At 40.2% G+C, this 27,819-nt stretch overlaps 2 protein-coding genes across 9 annotated transcripts in view; one reads left to right on the top strand and one right to left on the bottom strand.

Moving 5' to 3' along the window:
- pappa2 (pappalysin 2) overlaps positions 1-14,933 on the top strand; it is an 87,850-nt gene extending 72,917 nt beyond the window's left edge. The window contains exons 25-27 of the mRNA XM_005936989.3: positions 780-851; positions 10,425-10,523; positions 14,316-14,933. Of these exons, the coding sequence (XP_005937051.1) occupies positions 780-851; positions 10,425-10,523; positions 14,316-14,426 (282 nt within the window). The 3' untranslated portion in view covers positions 14,427-14,933. The remainder of the gene's footprint in view (positions 1-779; positions 852-10,424; positions 10,524-14,315) is intronic.
- Positions 14,934-16,304: 1,371 nt separating this feature from the next.
- Positions 16,305-27,819, bottom strand: part of astn1 (astrotactin 1) — a 487,501-nt gene continuing 475,986 nt past the window's right edge. For all 8 annotated transcript variants that reach the window (XM_005936984.3, XM_005936986.3, XM_042225858.1 and 5 more), the window contains one exon: positions 16,305-19,659. In XM_005936984.3, coding sequence (XP_005937046.1) covers positions 19,422-19,659 — 238 coding nt within the window. In that variant the 3' untranslated portion in view covers positions 16,305-19,421. The remainder of the gene's footprint in view (positions 19,660-27,819) is intronic.

Genomic DNA, 27,819 nt, shown 5'->3' with positions numbered 1-27,819 from the left:
GGTGCTTTTTTACTTGCTGATGCTTACTTTTACTCCCGACAATGTGAAGAGTAACTGATCTCAGAACAGTGAAAGCAGAGCCAGCAGCAGTTTGTCTAGCACGCTAGTCACCCCTTAGCTTTCCATGATATTACATAGGCTTATCTAAAATGCACATGCACAAACAACAAGAAAAAAGGTCTTGTACTTTATGAGGCATTGTTAACGGGGCATGGATACTGATATTAAATAAACCAGTTATGCTATAAATTTCAATAGAGTCACAGAGAAGCAGAGTTAAGTGTGCTTAAGAGACAGTAACCACCTACAGCTACAAGATAGCAGTAATGTAAAGGATGGTGCAAAGATGCCAGTAGCATTGTGACAGTGTTGTATTTGAGGTAAAAGCAGAGAGACACTCTAACTTGGGTCCGATTAAATTTATGTCCAATTTAGGGCTTTACTAGTCAAGTATTGCCTGCCCTGCTTGCCCTGATGGAATGCTGCTGAATAGTAGTAGTCTCAAAAAATCACCGTTACATAGTCATTCCACAAGATCCATCAAATTCAGTCATAGAAGTCGCACTTCTCAACAGACAACAAAGTGGTTTTCATATTCAAAATGTGTATCAGACACTCAGTGACACCCTTCCTTTGGAGGTCAACTGAAACTCAAAAAAATTGCTATAAAAATGTTTTTGTGTCTAAGTGTAGTATTATTTTCTATGGCAAAGACTGCAGCGATCCATTTCCTGTGGCTGCATTGCTTCACTAGTGTTGTTGTGTGCTTTGTTTCCCAGAGCATAGTCTGCACAGGAATGATGAAGTGGTACCCTGACCCTCAACACATTCATTGCATCCAGTCCTGTGAGGTAAGCTTAGAAGCAGCCAAGCAGTTCTGAATTAAACTTGGACATTTGAAGTAACTCTTTTCTTTTTCCTCCAATCTACTGTGCGTAATTCTATTACACACACTTGTCTTTGGTAAAGTATCAGTGAAATTCTATCTGAACATAGTGCGTCTCAAATGTGCTTTCACATGCTACGAAAGTGTAAATATCAGAAGGATCTCATTTGGTTTTGCCCATATCTCAGCACTCCGTTAGTGCTGAGATATGGGCTAATAAATCCTAAAAACAACTGCACATTTTTGGGCATAACCACATTAAATTTACTGTCTCAGACGGAGCTTTCCAGTAATACAAAACATGAAGCAAAACATGCCGTATCCCTGTTGTCATCACTACTCAAGATACTAGAGCCAGTGTGTGATGTGCTTCATTTTCATGATGACAAATCACAGGCAGAAACTGATGTTCTCACACTTTACAAGAATCCCTTTCAAATCTGGCCAAAGAAGCTTGTTTTTCCAAGGGGTCCTGGCATTGCCAAATGGTGGATTGCCTGCCAAGCCTAATGGATTATCTGAAAAAGGAAAATAAATTAATCACTGGCTTATGCTAGATTTAGAGTCATTATTTAGGCAGACTCAAAGCTTAGTTTAAAAGCAGTCTACAACAAAGATTTTAAAACAAAGACAATTTTCCAGTAAATCTACGTATATTTGCAAAACATTAGTTAGAATTCTTTAATTGGGTACCTTTAATATTTCACTGTACATTATTTAGCGGGCTTTGTCATATGCTGGTGGCTAGGAATTCAATACAATAAAAAGGCTAAGCATTGTGCACAAATAGTTCAATTCAATTCAATTCAGTTTCATTTATACAGCGCCAAATCACAACAACAGTTGCCTCAGGGCGCTTTATATTGTAAGGTAGACCCTACAATAAAACATACAGAGAAAAACCCAACAATCATATGACCCCCTATGAGCAAGCACTTTGGTGACAGTGGGAAGGAAAAACTCCCTTTTAACAGGAAGAAACCTCCAGCAGAACCAGGCTCAGGGAGGGGCGGGGCCATCTGCTGCGACTGGTTGGGGTGAGAGAAGGAAGACAAGATAAAGACATGCTGTGAACGAGAGACAGAGATTAATAACAAGGATTGTAATCGTGTCAAACTGAAATGGAATCAGCAACACAAATATAGTCCCCATGATGTTATGCCCTCGGTAAAAATACAGAGATTTACACATCTCCAAACTACACCACTCAGAAACTATTTTAAATATTCCCTAAAGTAACATTCTTCTTCCTTTTGATTATTCCCGTTTTTTCATTTGGTTTTTAAATATGTTAATTACGGAGCATTTTCTTTTACTTGTTGCATCTATTTTGTCTTTAATTTCAAGAGGCTGCTACTAATGCGACTGCTTTGACATTAATGTGACAAATCAATAAATTCCGGAACTTTTCTGGCTCTGTAAATGTCCAATCAACAAAAAGTAAAATTTATGTGGTAGTTCATTTAAGCTACACTGTAAAATAAATTAATATAAAAGTATTTTACTGTGTATTTTACAGTTTTGTACTGTTCTTCTAGAATATCATTAAATTTACATAAATAGACTGTATTTACATTTCAAATGTAAATTAACGTAAAATCACTGTAAATGTAATAAAACATAATTTTCTTGTTTTTTAAATGTATTTGTCTGTACATATGCATATTTAGATTGTTAAAATACATTCACAAATGTATCATAATTTCACAAATATTTGTCCGTTATTTAAAAGATTGAACTGTTAAATTCAAATGTAATGCTATGGAAAAATGCTTTTCCAAGTGCTTTTAGACATTAAATTAGGAACATTTTAACGTGATCAAACAATGAAATTACCTATAAACAAGGTCAATGAATGTGGCAATATGAATCATAATACGTAAATGTACAGAAATATACAGTTAACAGTTGGTTTAAATAATAATGGATTGCATGCCCTGGGACAGACTGACAGAGGCGAGGCTGCCATATCGCACCATTGGCCCCTCTGGCCATCACCAGTAGGCGGTAGGTGAAGAGTCTTGACCACGGACACAATACCGAGAGGTCCGAGCCGGGGCTCGAACCGGCAACCTTCTGATCACAAGGCGAACTGCCAACTCTTGAGCCACGATCGCCCTAAATAGCAATGATAATAATATTATGTGATGTAACACAAGCTTATAGGAATCATGTTATATACTTTTCCATAGCATTACATTTGAATTCACAGTTCGATCTTTCAATCATGATACATTTGTGAATGTATTTTAACAATCTAAATATGCATATGTACAGACAGATACATTTAATAATCATGAAAATTATGTTTTATTACATTACAGTGATTTAACGTTAATTTACATTTGAAATGTGAAATCAGTCTATTTATGTAACTTTAATGATATTCTAGAAGAACAAACAACTGTAAAATGCAGTAAAATACTTTCATATTAGGATGTTTTCCTACAGTGCAGCCATACCTGCGAGCTTGTGGTTGTTAGTTCACATTCATTGGCCGATGCTTAGCGTCATGTTATTATGTGTCCCAACATCCAATGGCATGTCACATTGTTTTCATGGCCACACCCTCACCCCAGGTGTTCAGGAATGTTGGGAATACTTTGAGATTCATATTAATTGCAATTCCTACCTCTACATTTATTTTTTTAAATATATAATTAGCACAGCGTGGCTGTGCAATGTTTTATATGTTGTTTTTTTTAGTTTTTATTCCTATTAATTATATTTTCACTTGTTACCTCTGAATTATTGAATCAGACCTAGATGACATGAAATTTTCAGCACAATTATAATTCAAATACTCCTTTAATTATTGATTATTCTCATTAATTTTCGATCATTTTATATATTTTTCCATAGTATTACATTTGAATTTAACAGATCATTCTCTCACATAACAGACAAATATTTGTGAAATTATGATACATTTCTGAATGTATTTTTACAATCTAAATATGCATATGTACAAAAATATATATTTAAAAAACAAGTAAATTGTGTTTTACTATATTTACAGTGATGTTATGTTATTTTACCTTTGACATGTAAAATCACAGTCTACTTATGTAAATTTATGATATTCTAGAAAGACAGTACAAAACTGTAAAATATACAGTAAGATACTTTGACATTACTATTTTTTGGAACAGTGTACTTCAAACTTGATATTTTAATGTGATTTTTCTGACATAATCACACAGTTGATTAGGTGATGCCATGTATCTAAGGCCACTGTAGCATAACTATAGCAAGACTTGTGACCTGTAGTTTGTATTCTAATTGAAAAGTGGTTTAATGTGCAATTTAGCATGCATTTCAGTTCACAAATACTGTAGCAATGACAGTAAATCACCTAAATTCATAAAACCAGAGAGTTTTTATTTGGCATTCGCCTTCTTGGTTCAGAAAAGACTGGAACTACTGATGGAACACATAAACTGTTGATGTCTCATGGTATTAAAATATTCTTCCCACCTGCCAGCACTTCATTTTCCCCTTCCACCTTCCCGTGAATGTTGCTAGGCAAAACAGTTGCTTATAGCCCACTCCTCCATGACAACACTGTAAATTATACCAGACCACATGTGCTGCATATGCTCTGTGCTCTCATCCAGATGCCATTGCACCCTCTTTGCACCTTGCCTCTGTTTCCACTCTTTCTTAAAGCCAACATAGACATCCCGTGCAACTACCATACCAAAACTGTTATATGTAATGTTTTATCTACCTTTCAGTCCCATAAAAGGATTACATCACAGAAAAAGACATGTCTTCACCGAGATCATAAGAACAAAGACTGTAGTAAGAGTGTGCAGCCAGAGAAATGCATTGACTTATGCATGACTTCATATAAGGCATTTAGGCACGGAGGATAGAATCCATCTGCTGAAAACATTTGGTAGATGGTCACAGTGCTCCCCTTCATCTCATCATAAAATGCTGTACAGTATCTTTAAAATCAGTAGTAAGGTACAGCTAATGAAGGATTAAACGATTAAGCAAAACATGGATTAGGTATATCTGTGTTTTTGTCATTTAACAATAGTTCTGCATAAACAGACAGACCTACTGTGAGTGAGTGTTATGATCTGTGCAAGATGCAAGCTATACTATAAGTGTGACAGTGGAATATACAGGCTTCTTTACAGTTGCCAGGTAATAGCTAAACATGTGGTAATGATGTGATTATAAATGGACTGCATGTAAACTTATCTTTCAGAATAATCTACGTTCTGCTCAAAATACTTTTTTTAAATGAACATATCAAATACCTGTTGCACTACATAGAATTATCCATCCATCCATTGTCTGCCACTTACCCAGGTTTGGGTCATGGGGGCAGGAGTCTAAGCGGAGAAACTCAGACTTCCCTGATCCAGCTGGGCACCGAGTCCTTCCCAGGCCAGCTAATAGTATAATCTCGCTTGTGACTCCTGAGTCTGCCCTGGGTTCTCCTCCCGTTAGGACATGCCCGAAATACTTCCCCTAGGCGATGTCTAGAAGGCAATCTAATCAGATGTTTGAACTGGTTCCTGTCAATGTGGAGGAGCAGCAGCATCCAAAATGACCAAGCTCCTCATCCTGTCTCTAAAAGACAGCTCACGAAGCTAATTTCATTCTTTGGCCTCTACCCAGAGCTTGTTACCATAGGTGAGTGTAGGGACATAGATTGACCAATAAATCAATAACTTTGCTTTTACGCTCTTTTTTTAAAGCAAAGCTGTATAAAAGAATTTTACAATCTTAGCATCAGAAAAATGGCCACCTCCCAAATATACATACATTTAAAACAAAGACCAAAGAAGCATCAAACAAAGAGTAAAACTCCTTGAACTGTCCTACCTGGTAGAAGAAATCTTTTCTTCTCTGTTAGTGAGTCATATGGAGAAGAGAAAGGGGGAAACAGTTTTCAGAAGGATGTGCAGTGACTGGGGTCAGGCCATGTAAAGAATGATATAAATTCCTGGTAGGAAATTTAAAAAAAACAATCATATAATATACTGCTGCTTGACAGCAGAGGGTTTTCTAGAATTCATACCTGTGTTATATAAACTTGGGTGAAGAGCTTGTCAGGTGTGGATGACTACTCAGAATATTCGTGTAAGTGAGGTTTGGGATTGGCTGCTTCTGCTTTTTATGCCTGTTTCTTTTACACTGATTGGAGTGGAGTTAAAGATAATACACAAACCAGCCGACCTTTTAATTACCCGTACGGGACTGAAGTGGATAGCCAGTTCTTGCTGTTTTAATATTATTCCTGGGTCTGTGTGTTTCTTGTGATCACAAGATATTTTCTGCCTGGAAGGGAATGTAAATACTAATTAACCTCAGCATGAGCCCTGGCCTCCAAATTAACCTCATCTGGGCAAAGTGTGGGGTCTGCTTATTTAAACAGTTTTCAGCAAGGAAGGACAAGCATGGGAATGCTGACAAAATCCAGAATAAAGGTCAGAGCTGGAAATTTCAAATTAAACTTGCCATTAGGCTAAGCAACTTTTTGTCATGAAGGTTATTCAGAGATTTACATACAAGCTGTGATTTTAGTGAAACATCTGGTGCAATTACTGGTAAAGTATTTACTTAGAGACAGAACAATTAAATAGATTTATTTTTGTCCGTGGCCATTTAGTCAGAAAAGGCAAGGGGATTTGTCAAGTAGGGAGTTCTTTGAAGTGAAGAGAAATATCCAGAAATCTTCTCAGCAGCTGCTCTCTCCCCCTGTGCAGGTTAGGTAAAAGTCTACTGTTAGTCTTTGAAATATCTCCATCAGCTCATCAGAGGAAACCAAAACTATCTTTGGCACTCAGCACTTATTTTCATATTGTTGGCACGTCAGGCCCTTCAAGCCCTTAAGGTTCAGTGGAAAACATTAAAAAGGCTTTCATCATCGCGTTTAAGATTCTGTGTAACTTTCATTCCAGAAAATTGCGTGCCACTCCAAAGTTTCTCCAGCAGGACTCCCACACTGGCCAAGGCATTGCAAAAAACTGTTTACACTAAAGGTATTCTAAGTAGCTTAAAGCATATCAGTCATCAAATTATGTCCATCTACTTTATTTATCCTAGGTCAACAATGTCAAACCAAACCTAGATTGCTAAATTGCTTTGAAGAATCTTTGTAGTTATCATTTTTACTTCATCACAGTGATTCAGCAGGACTGTAAACTGGATATAACACTTTACTCATCTCTGCCGCATTCACACCTTATGTACTCTAAGGCTATATTGCTGTGTTTATCATGTTGGTATATATCCCTATTTACTGTAGTGTAACTTTAGGACCGCATCAAAATCGCTTAAAGTGAGATCAAGCTTTCCCTCCCATATAGTTACAATTATTTAATTGCTACGACTTGCCAGTGCAAGGTTTGCTGTTTGGCAAAATAACAATTAATGCAAGGTGAGTTTATATAAGAGTTTATTTGTAGTAATCAACACAAGAATGGTCATCTTGAGAAATTATGCCAATGGACCATGGTAGCGCCAGGGTTTCTACAAAGATATGCAAAAGGTTGCACTCTAATGAAACAGAAACCACATCTAACAACAAGGGCTTGAAGTCACCATCCATAGAAAACAGAAATGGGAGCCTGGAGATAACTGAAGATGACTGCACTCATATTTAGGAAGGCCAGGCTAACGCCCAAATGATGTTATTGCGTTCTGCCTGAAGAACAAACTTATTTTTGAAGTCTGCAACTTTATAAGGAAGGCTTTTCAGGCATCGGATAAATGTTGAAGCCAGAGTGGTAGATCAAGGGCAGACTGCTTTAATACAATATTAATATGCTATTCAATAATTTTCACAGGACAAAGAGGTGACAGAAGATCACAGAGGGCACCGCTTTTTTTGTCACTTTATAAAATCTCTGACAAACTCACAGCTTAGCATGCCTTACTATAGTGGTTTTACAGTTATTGCGCACTGTAAACACTCCTAGGAGTGAGACAAAATTTCAACACAACCGTTTTCCCGCCTGTGTGAAACAGCCTGTGACATCTCATTAGTTTGTTTTATTGTATTGTAAGAGGCAAAGACATTTACCAACCAGCTTGTAGCATTGCAGCATTTGATTATGTTGTGTGAGATTTCTTTTGCTTTACAGTGCCCTCTAACATGCATCCATACCATTTCCATATGCTTTCGCAAAATCCAATTTTCTTGTTCCCTTTGGTTCAGATCTCTTTTTAGCATCTTCAGCTCCGCCCCCTGTCCAGGTTATGCTTTTAGAAAAGGTTGCTTTGCTGTACTCTCTACAGCTCCCATTTCTTGAGCCAGTGGGTTGTACTTCTAGTTAGTGGTTTGGTTTATGTGTTATTGTATCCTTGCTGTTCTAAAGAGCTTGGAAAGAAAAGCATCTGGACTTCTTTAAGATGCTTGAAGATGTTTCACCTCTCATCCGAGAAGCTTCTTCAGTTCTAAGGTCACATGGTGGAGAATCCTACATTTAAGTCCTGGGGGAGTGTCCCCCAAAAGTCAATGTGTGAAAACGGGTGTAGGTCACAATTAGCCCAGGTTTTTGGGTGACCCCGCTGTGAAACCTAGCCCCACCCTATCATGTGATTTCCTGAGGTCAGATGGCCCAGGGTGTGAGTGGGTGTTACGGTGTCAGGGACATAGATGCTTCTTTCTCTCCTCTTTCAAACCATCTGTCCTCTCTGTCCAAAATGTGAACATCCTCGAAAGAGTGTCCTTTATTCTTAAGATGCAGATGGACTGCTGAGTCTTGTCCTGTGGAGGTGGCTCTTCTGTGTTGTGCCATGCGCTTGTGAAGTGGCTGTTTGGTCTCTCCAATGTAGAGGTCTGGGCATTCCTCGCTGCACTGTACAGCATACACCACATTGTTAAGTCTGTGTTTTGGAGTTTTGTCTTTCGGGTGAACCAGTTTTTGTCTGAGCGTGTTGCTGGGTCTGAAATGCACCGGGATGTCATGCTTGGAGAAAACTCTCCTGAGTTTTTCTGATACACCGGCTACATAGGAGATGACAATGTTGTTGCGTCTGTCCTTCTTATTCTCCCTCGCTGGTGTCTGGTCTTCTTTTCTGTGCATCTTTGCTGACTTGATGAAAGCCCAATTAGGATATCCACATGTTTTAAGAGCCTCCTTTGCATGTGTGTGTTCCCTCTTTTTCCCTTCATTCAGGCTTAGAGGGAACATTTTCTACCCGGTGTTGTAAGGTCTTGATTACTCCAAGTTTGTGTTCCAGAGGGTGGTGGGAGTCAAAGAGGAGGTAGAAAGACAAACTCAGCCAAGGAAATCACATGATAGGGTGGGGCTAGGTTTTACAGCGGGTTTACCCGAAACCTTGGCCGATTGTGACCTACGTCCGTTTTCGCATCTTGACTCGTGTGATTAGGCAGAGGATCAACAGGGGGTTCATGACCCTTTTGAGGGACACTCCCTAGGACTTAAATCTGGGACTCCCCACCATTTGACCTCAGAACTGAAGAAGCTTCTCGGATGAGAGGTGAAACATCTTCAAGCAACCTAAAGATATCCAGACGCTTTTCTTTCCAAGCTCTTTAGACTACGATGACCTGGATGACTGAGAACCTTCACAGACATATCCTTGCTGTTAATCAGAGACTTTGTTGTATACGCTCTCATAATTCCCACCATTCCCAACTGTTAGAATGGACTGAGGTTCTGTTTGACAGAAACTCTGGGTTATTTTTAGTGGAATTGAGTGCCTACAAAGTATTGAGACGGTAAAAGAGCAATTCATCATTATATATATGGTTGTAACAAAGTCTCATGGCACGCCTGAACCTTAATTGTTGGACGCCACCACCAACACTATGTTCAGTCTAATTTTGATTTTCTGTTATTCAGATATGCAGGCAGACCATTCTAACCTGCGTCCTGCTGACTGCTTACTCAAGGCCCAGCTAAAAGTCACCTACCTAAGCTAGCTAATAATGTTTGCACATGGCATATTCCATAGCAGCAAAGCCAAGAAGTCATGCATCTGTTAAATCAACAGAACTTTAGCTGTTGTATTCAGTAACCACAGATGTAATCATCTTTGACGTAAGAAGCCATCTTTAACTGTGATTGAGATTTCTTTATGTTTTGTGTGACTGTGGTTTATTTAACCTACCTTGGGAAGTGCTTTGCTGGTACAGTCACATGCCCACTTGTCCACTGAGCTGAACACCCAGACCTATCTCGGTCAGTAGACAGCAATCATCCTCTTTCATTAGTTACCCGGTTTCGTGAGCTTTGCCAGAGCTGCCAGTGACCACAAGATGGATTTCCTGGTATGCCTGAATATACAAGTTGAATTGGCCTCTGATTATTCAGCACAAGTGTTTATTTTGATTCCTTGATATTTTGTTTCATGGAAATATGTCCCAAACAACTTAATTGTGTGGCAGTGTGTGCCACTAAGTAAAATTCTGTTTTCTGGGAAGATGCTGAGTCATTTTTTTTGGCATTCCCGGTGTTTCATGTTGTGCAAGGTAAAATTCATATTTGGGGAAGGATTATTTCTCCAACCATAACAGTGTTTCTTGTTTGTAACTTGTGTCTAGCCTTTTGGAGGGGACGGCTGGTGTGACACCATAAACAACAGGGCCTACTGCCAGTATGATGGAGGAGACTGCTGCCCATCTACACTCTCCACCAGGAAGGTACACAAACACACTTTTCCAGAGCCACACAAGGAGACACACATCCATTTCAGTTGCTTTGATACAATCAGGTTTAATTTGTTTATGCTATTTATTATTGTTATCATTATTATTATTATTTGTTGGGTCATTTTTAATAAACAGAACCTTCAATCTACTGTAAAAAAAAAGTGTTATTTGGCTTCCTCATTTTCAATGAAGATGGAGCTTAGAAGCTGAAGCTCGATTCAAAGGCAGATTCTTCCTGTTTGCAGTAGTAGAAATCTGTGTCTTTTGGCACGAGCACTGTGCAGGAGACTTCTGCTAAGCAAACAAGCACAGATCCCTGCTACTTTCCCCTTGCTCCTGTTAACGACTGCGCCTATTTAGTCTCCCTCATCTGTATTTTAAACAACGGAGGAGACTAGCGGCACAAGCTTTTCCAGTCAAATTGTAAATAAGCAGGTTTTCATCACGCTGCTACGCTGTTTTCACACCTTCGACATGAAGCGATGGACGTCGGCACAGACTTGGGCATGAAGTGCAAATTTCACCGTATTATTTAAGCTGTGTTCCAAAATAAGCTCTGAATGTAAACGTCTCTGGTTTCAATTTTAATGTGTGATGCAGGCGTGTAACATAGATGGCATTTTAAAATGGAATTTTCTGTTGGGCTTGCAAAGGATCCCCTGCACGTCCCTCTATTTGAGGAACACGCTGGCCGTCTTTGTTTATTCATCCTAACATACTTGCCCTGGTGACAGCTCGCTCATGCTCGTTACGAGATGCAAACGTATCGCGTTACACTAATTGCGCTAAATGATTGCTGTATATATTAAGTGGCTAAGAGGAATGGTATGAATAATAATGAGTTAGCCCAGGTCAGCCTGTGGTGGAAACCAGGCCACATAAACACATCTTTTTCCCCTTATTTTTCTGTGCTTTCATGAGAACTTCTCTCCCCTGTTGACATTTAGGAAGTCACTTACTCCCCAGCTCTCCCACCACCGTCAAATATACTCTGTTTGGCTACTGTAAAGCCACATATTCCTGACACTCTTTGAGGGGGTCCTGCCTGTTAATTCATATGGCCTACAGTTGGCTGAACCTCCGCTGTCTCCTTTATGTCCGCAGCACGCCATGACTCACTGGCAGCTCCTTCTTAAATGGAGGAGTTCAGCGAGTCTGCAGCTGCCGTCATAATAAATGAGCTGCCAGACTGCCACTAACTGCTCTTTTACAGGGGAAGGGAGAGGTGGAGGGTATAAGTGTGGGAGCAGCGAGGTGTCTGACGGTCTGCGGTTTCCTCGGCCACTGTAAAACAGCAACTCAGCAAGCGGGGGTCGTTTCAAGGAAGTGAACTAAACAGCCATGAGAGTGTGCATCCTGACTGCCGCGGCTCCAGCAGGGTGATGGAGCAAGAGGGGGGAGTAATGAAGGCTCAGCCTTTTTCCAGAACTCTCTGTTTCTATGGGGCTCGATGTATGCAGGTGTAGGCAATTACAGGTTTTTAACACAGCGTGACCCACATTGCTTATTTTCACTGCCGCCACACACAAAAAGCCTGGACGTTCATGACATTTCAGTATTATTAATCATTCAACATAAACAGATAATGTTGATAATGTTTAGATTGTTCTGCAACTGTGTCCACTGTGCATATCTGACATACTTGATATACTTTGAGTCAATAGTCATATGTGATGTTGTTTGGTTTTATCCCGTGGGGCCTGGGGCTGTTCGATATAACGATATCTATCGGATATAAAAACGTCTGTCGTTTCATTTTACGCTATCGTTTATTTCGTGGTGTCGCAAAATAAACTGTTTACGGCAATATTGTTTCATCGTTCTGATGGTCACTGTAGTGGCTATATTAAGTTCCTAAAGTTCTCTCTTTCTCTTATATTTAATATAACCACACTAAGGACGGACAAGCCTTTGTTTTTATGCGTTGTCGTTAGCAACAACGACGGTAAAACCACGGCGTGTCCGCTTGTTCCACCTTTCACAATAAAGCTCAAGATCCTGTTGAGACTTTTCAAAATAAACTGAATCACGTGAAAGATGCAGAATGTTTACGGATGAGAAGTAAAAAAGAGCCGCCAGGTGCTAAAAAATAAAGCTTAGACTCAAACGTTAGAACAGGCTTCTCCCCGCAGCACGCCGTGTAATAAATACTCACAAAGAAAACGGCGCCGTTACAACTTATGTCTAAAAATGTGTCGTTTCATGCTTCGGTTAAAACACTCGACTCCAGCTACACGACGCGCAGCCGGAAACACTTCAGGTCGAGCTGCTCGAGATTCACAGCATTTACAGAAAATGTTACATTTTTGTGATTTATATCGTTATCGGGACGATAGATGTCTTAATATCGGGATATGAGATTTTGGTCATAACGCACAGCCCTAGTGGGGCCAGCTGACTCCTTTTCAAGGAGCTGGAATACTCGAGAGATGAATCAGGTAAGACTGAATGATTGGGCAAAAGGGAAAAGTTACGATGTGAGCTGCCACATCATCTGTCGAAACACTCACGCTTCCGTTAATTTAACAGGAGTGTCTGTTTTTGTCCAACAAGTGGCCAACCAGTAAGGGCTGTGGGGCTGCTACACGAAACGTTTTCGTCACGCGGGTTTTGTTCGCGAATAGGTTTCGGCAAACAGCAGGAGGCATCTCTCAAACACAGACTTGGCTTTTGTTTGTGTGGATGAAGTAAAAAAAAACCAAACAGGCTCGTTCTCTCCACCCAGAGCTTGTTAGGCTTTCTTTCTGTCAAGATGAAGCTGTTAGGGAAACATTTAATGGTGGTGCCAGCCCGGCTTAAATGCGAGTGCTGGCATTTGAAGTGAAGCTTGCTCTTGTGCAGCGCTTTGAGAGCCCTCAGCGAAAGTATCACCCTGCCGTCAGGGTCCAGAAATAGGTGCAGTCAGTAGTGAAGGCTGACAAACTGCTACCTACAACTCTCCTTCTTACCTTTGCTCATTTTCTCCCTCTGTCTTCTACACTTTCCTCTCCCCTGCCTTCTTTCGCTCCGTCTTCCTCTCTGAGAGCGAATGTTTACATTTCTTGCAACAGACTGCTTCACGGGGCACCAGAGTTTATTTTGCAACCTGTGGTGATGGCTCGCTTCCTAGACAAGAGCTGGCAGCCTCTCGTTGTTGATTCTTAACATGTGTTCATCCGTTCACCTCCATGGCGGTGCGTTCTGCCCTCCTTTCCCATCCCCCCCGACCCTCAAAGTTTTTCTTGCCGTTCAAAGGCCACGTTGAACCATTTGACATGCGCTTTATCGGCCTCAGGGGGGCTGTTGGAGCGCTCTTCGAAACTGTGAAGAAATGCAGCAAGTACTAAGGGGTGCTTAGCTTTCAGCACAAACACAATGCTGCTAGGTCAGTTCAAGCTAATTTATACTTTATTGTCTGTTTTTGCCATTCACAGTTGTGCTCTTTGCTACAGTTGAAATGTAACAACCCCACCGAGAGGCCTTCTCAATAACTCTGCTTTCACTCAAAGTTCTGATGTAACAGTTCTTCCTGTCCCACTGCTTTTTCAGAATTCGTTTCTATGCTTTTTGTTTCACTTACAGTGGAATAGGTTTAGATTGAATTAAAGCTAAGCAAGGACCGGGCTTTGATGAGAAAACCAAACTCACCGGATGTTTGCTTTCTTGATTTAGTCATCTTTTAAGAACTGGAATGCGCACAACACAAACTGAGAAGTCACATGTCGTGTGTTTCAGCCACAGACTGAAAGATATATAGCAGTTTTGGGAAGCCACGCACTGAATGCTGTGTTTATTTACTGACAGGTCATTCAATTTGGAGCTGACTGCACTCAGGATGAATGCACTTGCCGGGATCCGGATGCAGAAGAGAACAAGAGCAAAGCCAAGCACTTGGAGGGAGGAGGGACGCAATAAGATGGAGGGATGATTTAAGTTGAACTTTAGTTAAATGGAGTCAAACCACAGAATATCCACCACAACAAACACAGAATATCCCATTTTTAAGATTTTATAACGCAGCGATTGTGATTGAAGTCGGACGTTGTACAATAAAAGGACATTTTACTGTTAAAGCTGCATTAAATATGAGTCATGGTGGTTTGAAACTCGAATTCCTGTGTCCAGTCCAGCAAAACAACATCCACACATGAATATGTTTTCTCTCCCTGTTAAGAAGTTAAAGGTTATCTTCACTATTGGATTTGTGAAGATAATTCTGTTTTCAACATTAGAGCCTGGCTGAACAGTTTATCGTCCCCTCTGAAATTCAAACCATGATAATTGGATCAAATCACTTTTGTAAATGGACTCGTGTACTGTTCTGGACATGATTAGTCTCGGGAAAGTGAACAACAAAAACAACTGGATGTGCCTGAAACTGTCCAGTACAGGCACAGTCCTCACAGGAAGAGCTACCGAGGGGAAAAACACAATTACAGTGACTATATTTAAAAAATGCCGAGGCAAAGTCTCCTGTTTCCTCATGGAATCCGCCCAAGTGCTGTCATTGTACCTGAACGGGCTTCGGATCCTTGTAGTCGTTAGGAATTCAAGTGGATACATGTATGTAAAGACTAACATATATAGACTAATATATTTGGATCACCTAACACATGTATTAGATCACCTATTAGCCACACAGGTCAGTAATATTTCTACTACAAACGTGTATCAGTAGGTTACAATGTGTGCATAGGGCTTCCCAAAAAAAGAAGAACCCCAAAAGAGAATGTTTACTTATATAAATACAACATCAGCAGCATCAAATATTACTGGCTCAAGGGCTCACTGAAACATATCGGCACATGAAGATGAATACTGAAAAGCAAAAAGAGGGAGACTTCTTTGGGAAACCTGGTCACATCATCCACTCAGCACAGACATCTGCTTGCATGTGTTTACGTCAGACAGCTTTTGGTGTCCATTATCTAGAAATAATAAACTACCCCAGTACTATATTGGATCTATAGTAAGTATAATCATGCTTGTTTGTCATATTTTACAAAACTGTACTTTATATTCTATGAAATAAATAGCAACTTTATATTGACCCTTACAACTGTGGACTTGTATTCTGTCAATTACATGTTGTATTGATGAGATGCTCTGACCACAAATAGAAACCTTTAGTGCTATTCAGCTAAGCTAACAAACATAACATAATACATGAAAAATTTAAATCTACAGTTCTACTACTTAAGTCCTTCTACTTAAGGTTGGCTCCCCACCCAACTTTACACCACTGGGAAGCATATTTACAGCCTGGTTCAACAGCAGTGTTGGGCTCTATGGATAATTTCATACTTCGTAACAGCATAAAGAGATTTTTTTTATAACTCATCCTAATTGATTGACAAACAACACAGGCAGCTTCACTTTCACTAATCCAAGTATTCAACTGGACACCTTCATTGTGTTTATGCTATTGTAGCATTTATATTTCTTGTTGTATGGTTCTGCCTGTGTAAGAGGCATGTTTTCTGTTTGGTGAGTGGAATTCCAGGATTTTATTAGTCTGTTGATAATTAGCTAGTTCTCTCTGCAATGCACATGTACAGTGCGGTAATGCTGCTAGATAGCCTAGCTTGCTAGCTTTAGCTGATAAATTGAATTTTCACCCTTTTGTCCAAATGTCTGGCTCCAAAAACTCTGAATAGTTAAGTAGCTCCAACAGTTTATATAACAGTTTGTGAGCACTTGCTGAGAACAACTTGCAAGTAATTATATGAATTTCAATCAGTGTGCACATGCAAAATCTCTTTAGTAAGCTCTGAAAAATATCTACACAGCCACTTTTTGTAGTATATTCTTTTATTGTTCTCAGAAGTAGCAAAGATCAAAGTGAAAAAGTCGACTTTATGATGCCACACACAATATAGCATGCAGATAGTAGATGGTTGTTTCATGTTTCTGAAATGCTCAAATGGGTCCCCATATCTTTTTTTATTTTGTTGGTTATTTCGTTTTCAGTTTAGCTCAGCGCAGAAGTTCAGCTGAATTCCAGGTATCATCTACAGATCACAGAAGATTAAGAACCGTATGCTCGTCGTTTTGCAACAGGCATCAGTGTGTTAATGTGCAGAGACTGAGATACACAGCAGATATTACAGTACATCATTGGATCTAGTAAAGCACGTGTAAATGTAAAATACCAATTGGTGTACATTTATATACAGAAGTCAAACACCGTACTGTGCTCTAACGTGAAGCATTTCTGAAATAATTTGCTGCCTATACAAAAATCTACAAGCGCTCATTTTAGTATTCACATACGAGAACTGTTAAAAATCACCTGCTCGTTTATATCTTTTTCTTTGACATCAACCTTTGACTTGGCCACTACAGTTAAAGTAACAGTAACACCTAAAAATAACTGGAATTAATAAATGGCAAATTAATAGAGGATAAAACTGTAGCTAGTAGCTTTTTCCTGTTAACAGACAAAGTTATAGATATTTCACTAGAACTGACACTTAATGGTACCTTTTGATAACAAAATTCTAAAAAAAATATGATGTTGGCTGATACTAAAAATGACTATCAGATGAAGTCATTCACAGCAGTACTGATACTAACAGAGCAGTTAGGACAGAACTTCATACAGTGTTACTGTTAGCCACACAGCTCGTCCCCTCACTAGTACCTGGACATGTCAACAGTAGTACAAGAACCATGGTTCAGTGTCTTAAAGATGAACACATCTTTTTAAAGATTTCGTCAATAAAACTGTTGTTTTGAAACATTAAATTATTAATGAATTATCATAAATGTTCAATCTGGACCACCTGTTAATGTTAGCTGGTTAACTTTTATCAATGACTAATATTAGCCGTCTGGGTTATCATTAAAGTAGTGAGTAATAATAAAACATTAATGTGAGAGTTGGCATTTGTAACTTGTAACTAGACGCTATTCATTCACCCTCACAATTAGGTGATTAGCTACAAATATGGAAAGTCACCAGAAGCACAAAATCAGCACAGAATAAGTATTTAAGTATTCGTTTTGCCCGTTAACACTTAAAGAACTATTTGCTAAAGTTTAATAAACTATTAATTTATAACTTACTAGCAGCAGTTAATACAATACAAACCAAAATACCATATTATAATAACATGAGTCAATTCAAATAAAATAAGAATAAGCTGGCAAGAAACACACCGGATTAGTGCACGTAAAATTAAGATGATTAAACTGCTGTTAAACTACAGCTTAAGTACAGAATGATCATTTTGAAAGTATTCACTGGATTAAATCACATTCAAACTTGAAAACAATGAAGAAGGATAGTTTTGACAGTTTTTATTGGATTTGTACAGATTTTAAATCATGTGTTTTTGATGCTTGTTACACCTTCTGTACTACAGCTTAAATGCAAATAACACTACATTGAGCAGGTTATATCACTAAAACTTTGAATGTTATGTACAGGGCTTTCTCTTGAATGTCTATACTACTAAAATAATTCCGACTATTATCTACATAATTAACCTTTCTAAGTTTTGCTTTTCTAGTAAATCTCTATTTGCCTACATGCAATCTTTCTTTGTTATAGAAACAGAACTTTATAAGGTACTGCCTTTTCCCAGTATCATGTATGACACATCCTGAAGTATATTGCATGTCTTGAACTCTTCGGCATGTTGGAAAGATGAGAAAACAGACAAAAGGTCTGTAACTACATACTGTGACGCTGACTTCATCCAAAATACATACATGGAGGAGTAGCAGCTAAAAGCAGAATGCCCCCGATGAATAAGGAACTACACGCAGCTAAGCAGCCAATACCAGAACTATTCACGTCATCAGATACTTGATGTCTAGCACAACTGTTCACCTGCTGCAGGTGCTGCATTCATTCATAATACATTTGGATGAAAACCACTAAAAACTGAAGCAGAAAAATATTCATTTATAACTGTTGCTGGAATGTGCCAGTGAAGGTGAGGCTACAGTGAACTGGACAGACTCTTTTAAGCCAACTTTATATGTAAACTTCATATGAAGTTGACTCCAGATCACAAATCAGGTCCAAGAATCAAGTAATTGCATCTAGGCTTCCTGTAGCCACCGATGGTTGGCGGACAACTTTCCTGTGTTTTCCCAAAACATTTAAAGATTTGGGTACTTTTGGATTTAAGTAGGCACAAAGCAGCTGTTTAAATCTGAAAATGTCCAATCAGAATGAAACTGTGGATCAAATTAATGCTTTAAAGAGAAAAAAATCACTTTCCTTCTGTTTCACAGATTTGAAATGATCAAAAAACAAATCGTCTTTCATAATTCCATATCTATGAGCCATGATCAAACAAAACACAAGTAAGTATCATTTACACCATCGCCTGACATCCTACACTCAAATGATTCAATCTGGATAACTGTGGGGTTAGTTGGATTTGAGAGCTGGAGTTGTGTGGATTTTGATGCCCACTAAGTTAAACACACCGGCCTTGATTTGAATATAAAGCTTGTGTTGATGCTAAATTATTCGCTTCACCTAAAATGATGCTTCAGGCCATAAGATCACAATGTATAGTAAAGAAAATACTTATTACAACATAGTCTTATATGCAGTGAAGAATGACCAGTGAGAACTGATCAACTTCAAGAAGAAAGATGCTTCTGGTGAAAGCATCAACGACTGCATTATGTTCACTAACTTAAAGTCTTTCAGGTCTAAGGACAGCAAAGAGACGTGGATTCATTTAGGACCTTTTTCTTAGCTGATTTTTAGAGCTGACTTTAGAGACCACTGGATACCGTAATACATGAAATATGTTTAGTTCAGGAGCCATTTAAGTTAAAAAAGTTAATGGCTTTTTCAAATAATGTGGAGCATTTGAGACAACAAATACAAATACTGCAATTTGCAATAGTAAACTGTTGTCGTCTAAATCAAATCTGAAACCTTCAGAGCTCCCTGGGCTCGCCGTAGTCGTTATACATGACAGTGAGCGTCTGCTCATCACATGCCTTTTGTACGTCCTGGCCCATGTCTGACCAGTTAAGCCCAAAGACTTTGGTGTCTGTGTAACGACAGGACAGGAACTTGAGGGACATCCTGCGAAGACCGATCTTTGGCTCTTGAAGGAGACCCTTACACCATGGGGAGAGCTCATCAAGCTGCGAGAGGATGAGGCCAGCCTTCCTGTTGGGACAAAGACGATAAAGGATTAAAGTGTGGTTGTGGATGATTTCAAGACATGGACACAAAAAGTATATACTTGACATATGTCAGTAGCCTGCATGTGACGGATGCATCACTAAAAACATGGAGCCACAAGACTGCAATCCAGTTAGTCGGTTTTTAATATCGTTTTTTTTTCATTTTCCACCTCAAAACAACAAAAATCAGCAAAATTTAAATGAACCAAGTATTGTTGAACTTATGGAGCTTCTTACTGGCATATTTAGAATGACAAACAGATGAATGATGATTCCTAAACTGATGGTCAGATCAGAAAATCAGAAATGTTAGCTGATTTAGGAAGTTTTATGAGGGCTTGTAGCACTAAGTGGTGGTAGCATGCTAGCCTTTAAAATGCTAAAAGCTTTACTCCAAAATGTTAGGGCTGGAAAGAAAATCAGATAAAATACACTGTATATGAATATTTATTTTACAATAATAATAATAATAATACATTTTATTTATAGGCGCCTTTAATACCCTCAAGGTCACCTTACGATAAAACAAGAACAATAGCAGCAATAAAATCTAATAAACATGGCAAAATAAAATTTAGACATAAAGTAAAAAACAAACAAACAAACAAAACAAAACCACACAAGCATAAAAGTATAAAAGCTGAGGCAGGTAAAAATGGACTAATGCAGACAGATCAGCTGTATGCAATTCTGAATAGATGGGTTTTGAGACGTGATTTAAAAGTGGTGAGAGAGTTTGTGGTCCAGAGATCTGGTGGAAGTGCATCCAAAGTCTCGGGGCGGAGCTACTAAAGGCTCTGAGTCCCGTGGTAGTCAGGCGAGCAGGTGGAACAGACAAGAGGGAAGCTGAAGAAGAGCGGAGTGTACGATGGGGTGAGTATGCATGGAGAAGATCAGGTAAATATGGAGGAGCGAGGTTATGAAGCGCTTTGAAAGTGAGAAGCAGGATCTTGAAATTGACACGGAGGTGAACTGGAAGCTGTTTAAGAACAGGTGTTATATGTTCAGTGGATCCAGTTCTGGAAATAATACGAGCAGCTGTATTTTCAACTAAATGAAAGTTTAGACTTTATTTGAGATATTTGTATTTGTCAACTGGTAATGAACTGTGTAGGTCAGTCACATTAAAAATAAATAAGCATACACTACTCTCACTCAGTGATGTTTGAAGACATCTCCAAGTCTACAAAGGACACAGGTGAGGAAAACCAACCTATAATTACAGAGGTCGGGCACAGGACTGTTAGACACCTGCCTAATACTGTCCAGGGTTAAGGTGTCCTATGGTGCACCGGATTCTGCATCTTGGGGGAAAGGTCTCAACGGACCAGACTCGTTCAGCAGATCCTGCAGATGCTCAGTCAGATTTGGATTTGGGGAGTTTCAGGACTGAACCAACATACTGGGGTCTTGTCATGGTTTTTGAGACTAACATGGATGGTTTTGCACAGGTCATCGTTCTCCCTTTGGGGAGAATCGTTACTATGGGGAGAAGCATGTTCTTGGTTTCGCAACAATTTTTAGGGAGGCGGTTTGTGTCAAAGCAACATCCGCATGTATGCCAAGAGCCAAGGTTTCCCAGCAGAGCAGTGCTTGTAATGAAATTAGAGTCATTTTCTTCACCTGTTACTGATTTTAATATTGGGGCTGATTGATACTGCCTGAAATTGTTTTCAACAGATTACTGCAGCAGCATTCAACCAGCGCTCGAGGCGGCCCAGTCTTTGGTCGTTTTCAAGGGTTTTTTACAAAGTCAAGAAGATAGTCAGCAACCAGAATTGTGGGAACAGCTTGCTGCCAAGGAGCTGAAGGGAAGTGGAACCTTAGTGTTGATGTTCAATCGCCATGAGATGCATTTGACTGTCTGCAGTCCATAAATCACAGTGTGGCTTTGCTGTTATTGTAGAGTGACATCACTGTATCACAGAACCTAAAACCAAAGTCATCCACTCCTGCTTCCTGTCTGAAGCAGCACACAGGGTAAGGTGCACTGTTACCGACACATTCCAGATCTGACCCAAAGCACACAGCGGCTTCTGAAGGTCTGAACCGATGATGGTAAAACTGTGGAAAAATGAATGAATGAAGAAATAAGGGGTAACTAAAGCACCGGTCCTGTTGAAGAAATGCAGTTGATGGACTGCTCTAATACCGTCAAGAGACCGAGGAGAGACTATGAAATGCTCGATCTTGTCCTTTGACCAAACCAGGCCAGCTGAATAATCATCTTCACAAGTAACATGATGCGCAGAGTTCACATAAATACATCTCATTGGGACACAGTGCAATAAATAACCATTAAGCCTGATCAGCCCGTTTGGCTGCTGAAGTGAAACCTTGTCAAGTGTTTGTCTAAGGTCAGAAAATGGCAGCGGGAGAAGATTTTGTTCATTCCACGCACAGTTTCTGCTCATTCTTTAGCCAAGGAACCACTTCCATGGCAGACGGTCCCATTATACCAAATCACAAGTCTGCTGGACGTGCATTACACTAGTGAACTATACTATTATTGCAGGGGCTTTACCTTACAACATAAAGTACCTTGAGGTGATTACTGTTGTGATTTGGTGCTATATAAATAAAGCTGAGTTGAAAATTGAACTGAACTGCTGACACATGAGAGCTGCAGTCAGTGTGATGAACAAGCACACTTAGAGAGTGTACAAAGAGACAACCAGTCAGAAGTAAGGTGAAATAAATAAGGATTATTTTGCATTGTGGATCATATAAAGCTGCTCAAGTATGGAGTGCAAGAAGAAAAAGTTAAGCTGGATATGTGCCTATAAGACTTCACCACTGAAAAGAATCTCAGGAAACCTTTGTTGCCAAGTTAAAAAATTAAGGATGAATCGACATGAGCCATCAGCCAGACACTGTTGACATAGCAGAAAAACTGCTCATGATGCTTTCTCTCTTCCTTGCTTCTGTCACTGCTCTTATGTCCAGTCTAATATTGATTTGCAAGCTGTGACAGGGTGTGGTTTGTGGCTCAGCTGCAGGGGACGGGTGGAGCAGTGGATTCAGGGTGTGGTGTCAGGGGAGGCTGACCCACACAGCTGCTCTTCATCACCTGATCATGGCTTCCCTGTTTCAGTAGGTTGCCAGGATCTGACAGGAGTGGTGTGTGGTGTGGAGTGAAGAAGGCAGCTGGAAAGCTGCTCCTAGAAAAGCACGAAAACACTGGAAATAAAGATCACTGGACCTGCAATGCTGTGTGCTTTGGGTCCTTTTGTTCCAGTGGTGCTGAAACACAGCAGTGGGAGAGTGGACCCATGACCAACACAGACAATAGTGGAACTGGTGAAAATGGTGGCACAGTTGGCCACCCTGTATTGGGAGCAGGCGGTGGTGCAGCAACAACAACTCGATCAGCTGCAGGACGCTCCACTGGATGGAAGGAGATGACCCCTAGGGTGTGGTGTAGCAGTGGCCTGCTGAGGAGTCGTCTCTGTGGCAACTCCCTTTGCTGTGTGGGGAGGCCCAGGTGGATCGGCTGGGGCTCACCCCGTGAAGACCCGTGCCATAATTTCTGGGGAGATAAGATTGTGCCGGGGGATTGGCCCTTCGCCTACGCCAGACGCCAGCACAATGTGGCGGCTAGGTGACGCCAAAGGGAGAGCCTCGGCTGCTGGATATGATTGCTCTCGAGCAGTTTGTGGAGGGACCTCCAGGAGACATCACAGAGTGGGCCTGCTGCTGCCGGCCGGCCGGCCTGGACGTCACTGTGATGCGGTCAGAGGATCACCTATTGGCCAAAAGAGTCTGGGAGGCAGCTGTAACTGGCAGTGGTAAGTCGACTGGTCCCTACTACTCAAATGCAGCTCTGGGCCCCATGACCACCATGGCCTGCTGCTGCAGAGCAGCACCCACCAGCATTGAGTAATTTGGCTGTGAGTAGTGTGTTGTTTTCCCAGCGCCCATGGACACTGCTCCTTACTCACTGGGAGCCACACCAGTGTCAGGGCAGGAGTGCTGGAGGTGAAAGTGCCCACGGATGGAAGTGGGACAGGTGTTCTGTGGTGCTGGCCCTTCAACACCCTCCATCAGTCTCAGAGGGACGTACAGCGTGCCACTAAGGTGCTAAGGGGGTATACACCAGGATATGGTGGACTCGGGCTGCACACAGACCCTGGTTCAGCCCAGGCCTTTGCTGGAGGCAGAGTGAAAGCATAATAAAAGCCTTTATTATCATATCGTAAAAGTGCATATATGCTAGCATATTTTAAGAAACTATGTAATAAAATAACCATATGAATAATATAAATACACAGTACAAGAGCGACACAGACAGACAGTTTGAGCACTGACAATTTATACACGAGTTCATGCTAGAGTCCAAGGAGCAACGGAATGAGCAGTAGGGGTGGTTTCTGTCTAGAGGTGCAGTGGTCAATGCAGATGTTTCAGTGCAAATTACTTTTGTGCAAAGTTGATTAAGTTGGATTAAATTATTCAATTTTTGTGGTATCTAAGAAATCGGCAGAGGTGGCGTGTAGGACCAAAGGAAACATGACAGGAATCATCAAGCAAAAAAAGCACACTTTGTTATGTTAGTGCCACTGTTGTACAGTTCTAAAGTTCGCTAACATTAGCTAGCATGAGCTGGTTCCACCAGACCAATTAAGGCAGTGAAAGTCCTGAAAAGATTAATGATGTGTTCGTGGTTTCAGCGTTTCATTAGTGAGAGGAAGAATGTGCTCTTTGTTCTTCGAGAAGTTACCTGGTCTCACTTTAAAGATAAACATATCTATTTGCAGTAAATCAAAGGTCCCATGTAAACAAAAGTTAACTGCCATCTGGGTCAAATTTCCTACTTTCTACTAACGTGATGAACAACGCTTTTCTTTACCCTTCGTGAAAACATCTAGATGTGGCTGAGGTGTGCCACACACTGCTACCTACTGACCCATGCACCAATAAGTGCATGTAGCCTAATGGTGCTTTCATTTGTACAGGTAATGCTCAGTTTTTAATGCTTTATCTTGAAGTTTTTAATGCTTTTTATGTTGTAAAAAGTGTTCATAGTTGGTAACGAAGCCTTAGAAAAGTCTTATCAAAACAAAGGTAGCTGTTGTTGTGTCATTTTTAATGATCATGTTCTTTGTTCCCTGATTACCAAGACCTGAGAGAACATTAATGATTGCCTGACAATAACTAATTTGCCTATTTTGCAATTTTTTATTTATTTTCCACAAATATTAGTCTATAATATTATAGTCAAACAATGAAAGTCTCTTCAATGACAAGATCGATGTTGTTGTTGTTGTTAAACGTGATCATGGCAGAAGGCGAAGGCCTTGATCACATGACCTCTGAACCCTGCCCGTTCTTCAGCAATGAGATTCTGCTTTGGGCTTCAGCCTGGTAAACCTCCACGTGCCCGTTTCCTGGGGTACCTGGAACATTTGGTTTTATACGATGCTCAGTTTGGATAGAATTTGTAGTCTGATCTGGATTTCAACTTTGAATAAAACCAACCATTAGGAGCAAACAAGAAAAATGTTTTTTTATTTGTGACTTTTTTCCTCCAGTCTCTGCGGCAAGCTAATATCCACTTGTCAAACTCCCATTCAAATGATAACCCACAAGTGCTTTTTTTCACCGTTTGATTTTGCTGTTAAGCTGCAGTTCACTGCTGTTTTGAATGGATTCGCACGCTGCAATAATACCGATGCGGTGGCCTGTGGATTCTGCTGCATTTCATCTCCCATCTCATGCCAACACCGCATTAACTGCTGTTCTGTAAACATACAGCTCATCACCCTATTTCCTAGTGTGTGTGTGTTCATGTTATTTCTGGAAAAGCAGTGCTCTCTTTACACCACAGCTCCCTTCAAACGGGCAAGACACCATCAGTGTCTGTGTTATTTTTGGCAGATTTTGCAAATCACTTCACATGTAAAGATACATGAGAAGCAACATGTTGCACTTATACTTTGTATACACTGCTGGACTGTCTTTAAAGCCTAATGTGGACAGCCTTAGTGATGTTGTCTGCAGCTGCAGAGAAATTGTTACTTTAATGATGCCAGCCTTGTTGCACTGCCTCTCAGTAGACAGGCAGCTCTGTGTTGTGCTGGTAGTCCGCAGTTAGACTGCCATTCATAAAGTTTTTCTGAAACCTCTTTATATTCCCAATATTTTGACACACATGTCAGTGGTCTGGGGAAATAGGGGATATTTATTTCAATATTCATAAATGTGGTTTGTTGTGCTTTCATTTTTCAGGAAAGCTGAGGAACATTCCACAGGTTCCAAATAGCAACGGCTGTCACCATAAACTCTTGTGCATCTATAGGGATGGAAAATGGTTTCCACAATACAACGTGAGAGCTGCAAAAAACCGATGCAAACCCCAAACATTTGTGTGGTTTTGACCGTGCATATCCAAGCAGGCATACAGACATACACGAATTAGCCACTGGCCTAATATTTGTAAGTCTTTTATTGTGAAAAGGGTGAGGCGGAGGGGACTAAAAACCAGTACTGGGATTGGGGTTGAAAGGCGTCAAAGGGCATAGCAGAAATAACGAAAAATTTTAAAATCTGTCCCAAAGATCACCTTTTTTAATAGAATTAGCCAGAGCTTAATTGCTCCCTGGGAGTCCTGTAATGTCCATACACATTGTGCTTTTTCATCACAAGCCTCAAACTTTCAAACTGACCTGACTTTTCTTTTCTGTGGGATAGATGCTGGTGATGAGAGCTCGCTCTCCGGCTTAAGCCCAGCACTTTTCAGCAGTTTTGCGATGAAGAGTCTTGCCCCACAGTCTGACTGTCAACACAGCGGTTATCCATCCTGATGCGTTTAAAGGAAAACATTCAGCACAAAAGACCTGAACTATGCTGCAACTGTGTGCCATTGGGTGCTGGTATACACACACACACACACACACACACACACACACACACACACACACACACACACACACACACACACACACACACAGTGCATAAAAAACCCACAAAACACAAAAACAAAAGAGGTTATTGACACCAACACCATCTTTCCTTAGAATTGGCCCCACTTTCCAGAAATGCCTCCCTGCAACTTCTTCCACAATAAAATAAAATAAATAAATAAAAAAAGCCATGTTCATGAATCACTGATCTGACACAGAGGGAAATCCAGCACACATCATAGAGCCACAGGTACAAGGAGACAGAATGGTCCAGTGAGTCATAATAGTAGCAGCCCTGCGTGACGTCAACTGGACTTGCAAAAGACTGCGAAGACCAAATTTAGGTCAGATAAGGTTTTTGACCTTTTTGGGGCTAATTCATACTTTTTAAAGTCAATTCTCATAGATTTAGGCTTTAAATGATATCTAACTATCAAGCAGCAAACTTGAAAAAGTGTTGCAACCCCTCATTTCTATAAAGATTTCTTGTAAAATGGGAATTAGCGATTTATGAAAGCATTTGCAAACATATGTGGAAATAGAGCATCTTGAGTTTACACAATTCTAATCTAAGTTAATATTTCATATGACCACGTTTATCCTTCGACACAGTCTGAACTCTCTTTGGACGTTTCTTGAAGTAGTCTTCAGGAAATCATCTCCGGGCTTCTTAAAAGACACTGAAAGCTCTTCTTTGGATGGTGGCTACCTGTTGTTCCATTCTCTGTCTAGATGATCCTGCACTGCTTCAGTCCCGCTTTATTCTTGTTCTTTTGTGCAACAAAAATAAAAGCCCTGTCCATATCATCTCTACCCAAAAGCTGGAGACCACTTCAAAACTCTGAAAACAGCTGATTGTAGCAAGTGCATTAGTTGAATGTTTTTTCTCCTTTCTCTTTGGCTGGCCTGAAGGTAACTGAAGAGCCTTTGTAACAGGATATAATTGCAACTATAATTTAATAAACGAAGTCAGTGAAGTAACGCGGCACATTTGAAATCGAATGTACACATGGAACAAAAATGCTTTCTCACTGATCTGTCAGAGCTTTTTATCTTTAATACTGAACACCATCAGTATACATTATACATTTAGAGAACATAATGGTCTATTTTTTATTAATTACAGTATCACGTATTACAATGTGAGCAGGCTACAAATGGGAAAAAAAGGTGAAAACGCACAAACTGCTAAAAATACTCTAACTGCAGAGGAACCAGTCAATGGCCCCCTGGGTTGCCTC

This window comes from Haplochromis burtoni, unplaced genomic scaffold, assembly GCF_018398535.1.
Source record: "Haplochromis burtoni strain Fernald_Lab_line unplaced genomic scaffold, NCSU_Asbu1 Contig_185, whole genome shotgun sequence".
NCBI lineage: Eukaryota > Metazoa > Chordata > Actinopteri > Cichliformes > Cichlidae > Haplochromis > Haplochromis burtoni.
Note: the sequence above shows the minus strand (reverse complement) of the source record. Positions and strands in the feature narration are given on the sequence as shown.